We start from the raw sequence: 4092 nt of genomic DNA, 5'->3' as shown, positions 1-4092 counted from the left end.
GTCAGGGGGGTCAGACGATGACTTCACCATCTAGTACCTTCCTCTACTTCTGTCAAGCTCGAGCAACTCGAGCCTAGCAGCATCCGCTGCTGGGGCGATCTTTGTTCGGTCTTCATCAGCCACTTCTAGGGTACCTACACCTGCTTGGGCAACTTGTGGGATCTCTGCAACCTCAAGTAGAAGGCCGATGAGAACCTTCGGGAGTACACTCAGTGCTTCTCCAAGAAGCACAATGAGCTCCCAAACATCACCGATGCCAACATGATCAATGCCTTCATCTGCGGCATGACTAGTGAGGCGCTCATCCACGCGCTCGGCTATGAGCTCCCTCGCATGATGTGGGATCTCTTGGACATCGCCACCCAGTATGCCACCGGCGAGGAGGCCGTCTAGGCCAACTTTAGTAGGAAATCCAAGGCCACTAGCCACCATAGTGGAACAACAACACTGATGATCTTGCCACATCCCAACAATGCTATGATAGGTGGAACAAGGATCGGAAGCACCATGGGGAGTAATGGTCACCGCGGCCGACCGCGTCGCTAGACCTTAGCCCCATGGGCGCACTGCATGCCCGGAACACTTTGAGAAGGCACTACGCCACCATGAAGGGCTACGCCACCATGAAGGGCTACATCCGTAGCACCCTCGGCCAATAGGGCTAGGCCCAGAAGTCTACCCCAAAGGCTGGTGACCTGGTGGACGGTGCCTAGGACGAAGATAACGAATTCCCTAAGGCCGAGCACTAACTCATGATCTTCGGGGGCTCCTAGGCCTATGATTCCCACTAGCAGTGCCGCATCATAGAGCAGGAGGTGAACGCTATCCACACCCTTGCTACCCCGACGTGGCTCCGATGGTCCTAGACGACCATCACCTTTGACCAAGAAGACCATCCCGATCGTGTCCCCCATCTGGGGCGCTACCTCATGGTCAGCCCAATAATGGCACCACATGCCTCACCAAGGTGCTAATGGACGAGGGCAGTGGCCTCAACAAACTCTATGCCAGCACCCTCGACAAGATGGGCATCCCTCGGAGTAGCCTGCGCCCCAACAAGGCACCATTCTATTGGATTGTGCAAGGGAAGAAAGTCATGCCCCTCGGGCGCATCCGGCTCAACATCACCTTCGGCCAGCTGGACAACTTCCGCAAGGAGCCACTCACCTTTGAGGTCGTCGACTTCCCCGGAGTCTACCATGCCCTCCTTGGTCGACCGTGCTTCGCCAAGTTCATGGTCATCCCAAACTACACCTACCTCAAGCTCAAGATACCCAACTTGAAGGGGGTCATCACCGTCAAGGGAAGGTTTGAACAAGCCTACTACTACAAGCATGACTACGTCACCCAGGCAGTCACACTGGTCACCCCAGGTGCTCCTAATAGGCCTAGCCATGACGTAGGAAGGGCTCTGGTGGAGGAAGCAACCAAAACGGCGGCGGTGCTCGACCGACCAAGCATCGGCGAGGCAGTCAAGACCTCTAGCGATGGTGGTGGCCGACTGACCCCCCTATCTAGGCGCTCAACCCCCTAGAAGAGGCTAACTAGATCGAGGTGAGTTTTGACCTTTCCCCATGAGGGAAGGCCATCACTGAGCCATCCGCCCAGAAGTGATGCCTCCCGAGCCATGGCCCACCTACCGACATCCTTCATCGGCCTACCTCTCCAACAACAAAAACGAAGATAAGTCCTATCCTCCTGACCCTCTTACTTCGCTTACCTCTATTTACTCTATTCACTATCTTCCTTGACCCAAGCTATCCCGATAATGGCTCGGCCGCATCGCAAGATCGACTAAGCTAATCACTTGCTGACCTTTTTTGAAGGAGGACCATTGTAGAAGGCCCCGGAGCGAGACAAGGATGGGACGAACAGAGCTAGAGGAGTAGGTGAAACATCGGCAAGGCGCTAATGGAGCGGCCCTGGCCATCGTGTTACCAGCTATGTCCTCTTCCCCTCTCTTGTGTCCATTCTATTTTTCTTTGCAGCTATCTGCCTATCTCCCGATCCTTCATTAGATCGTTCCACCCCACTACATGCTGGTCTAGCGCCACCCTAGAAGGGGCATCGCTGAGGGTTCAAGGCCAGCCCACTAGGCTTCAAGGTCGCCCGAAGAAACTAAAAGTGTGAGGGACGCTCGGGAGATGAGCCCATGCAGCTATAGCCAGGACGCTTAGACGCATCTCGACCGTCGAACGAGTGATGTCAAAGTATTGACCTCAAGCCACTCGTGGTGACCCAACGAGGGAGGCTATGAGCCCCAAACACCAATAGACATGCTTGGGAACTATACAAGTGGCTTAGTCAAGAAGCCGAGAATCTCCCCATAGGGGACATGACTAGGGCATGGAACGACCGTAAACTCGGGGTTCTCATGGACTTACCCACTAGTAGCACATGCGCGGCGATCTTGGCCAATGAGGCCATCATCGTAATAGTACAACCCAATGAGGGATCAAGTGTCTGACCATGACTCAAGAGCAAAATGGGATTACACACGAAGATAATTTCATTTCATTGGCCGGGAACAACCCGATTACAATATACGGCGACAAAATCAGCCATTTGTCGCTGAAGAAGATGGACCTGAGGAAGAAGACAAGGGGCTAGTGGAAGGGATTAGAGAAGCCGCGTCCCCAAGGGGTCTCCCTTTATAGCCAAACGAGGTGCACTGTCAGCGGCTCTGGGCCCTCTGATCAGCCATCAACAACTACAAAGGACCCTAGGGAACCGGCTAGGTGTCCCTTCAATCCCCATAGCATGCCTTCAGGGGGTTGCATGATGATGGCCATGTAGTAAAGGCAGATTCAAAGAACCATTGGCAATGAGTCATGTCCCTGCTCCACTTTCCCCCGTGTGCCACCCACTCCGTGCACGCCTCCTCGTAGGACTTGGGGGATCCACCTGCCCTCGAGCCCATTGGCTATCATCAATGGCTCGGATCCACGCGCACCAAGTGCCATGGCTCCTCCTCCACCAGATCTGCTCCACGTGGCCCCAACATCCCATCTCCTAGATGAGATGGGATAGCGCAGGGGCGTGCGTGCATCATAACTCCTCCACTAGGCACGATGGCCCAGACACCATCAACCACCTACGCAAGGCGTCAGTGGAAAGGGCGCGCCTAGAAGTTGCCCCTTTCACTGACAAGGAGGCCACACAATGGCCTCTGGGGCTCTGCCGGCTCCCCATACAGAGCATCCCGACCCCCCGATCAACGGGCCCTCGGGTGGCGCATCCCCCAAAAAACCAACCAACTCCCCGAAGTTGGGCCGAGAGCCGCTGAGCAGTGGGCCCAACGAGGGACTCCATCCGAGCCTCGGCGCGCTCCCACTTCCTCAATCTATGGCTATAGAGGGTCGGCCCTAGAAGACCGGCTTGAGAGGATTTGGACCTATTATCACAGCCCTCAGAAGAGCATGGAGCTCTCGATGATCAGATGGCCGTGAGCCAGAGCCTAGCAGTCTTGATCAACCGACCCACGGGGCTCCCTTGGGCCTGTAGTCGACAACTTACAAACGAGTTCGCCGAGCTCTCGCTCAAGTCAAAGAACCATGCGACATTGACTCATGAAGGGATCAGCATCATCTTCGCTTAGCCTCGACAGTCGAGCACCATCCATCACACTGAAGGAGAAGGCCCCAAGCAGGGCATAGCACAAGATCGGTCACCAGAAGATCGAATTCAGCCCTTGGTCACCATCATGCCAGGTGAGGCCATGAATGGCTCGGGGTTCCTGATGAGATCCTAATATACAGGTATGTTAAGCCTCGGGTCCAATGGTTCCCGAATGAAGAAGACCCCCCGACCAACCCCTTCAGGATCACCTAGGGGCTCGGGGGCTATGCCGATCGGGCACGCTCACGCGCGCCCTCTGGCAAATAGACTCATCCAAGCCTAACTCAACCGCAGCCTCCGCCTGGAGCTCAGGGGCTTCCCCGAGCCCTGAGCTCCCGATCTACAGCACGACCGAGCCCGGTCCTTGGTTCCTACCTGGCTAATGATGCCAACCAAGGCCCAGGCATAAGAAGACAAGGCCCTAGGTTACTAATGCCTGGGGCTCCCTAGCGTCGTTCCCTAGGCGTGCCCATT

General features: G+C 55.7%; 1 protein-coding gene across 1 annotated transcript; it reads left to right on the top strand.

The window, feature by feature from the left end:
• Positions 1 to 973: 973 nt before the first annotated feature.
• LOC136510729 (uncharacterized) lies at positions 974 to 1534 on the top strand. Its single transcript, XM_066505085.1, has one exon. The coding sequence runs from the start codon at positions 974 to 976 to the stop codon at positions 1532 to 1534; it is 561 nt and encodes a 186-aa protein (XP_066361182.1).
• Positions 1535 to 4092: the final 2558 nt, after the last annotated feature.

Source organism: Miscanthus floridulus, chromosome 16, assembly GCF_019320115.1.
Source record: "Miscanthus floridulus cultivar M001 chromosome 16, ASM1932011v1, whole genome shotgun sequence".
NCBI classification, from domain to species: domain Eukaryota; kingdom Viridiplantae; phylum Streptophyta; class Magnoliopsida; order Poales; family Poaceae; genus Miscanthus; species Miscanthus floridulus.
The sequence above is the reverse complement of the archived record's forward strand: the minus strand, read 5'-3'. Positions and strand labels throughout refer to the sequence as shown.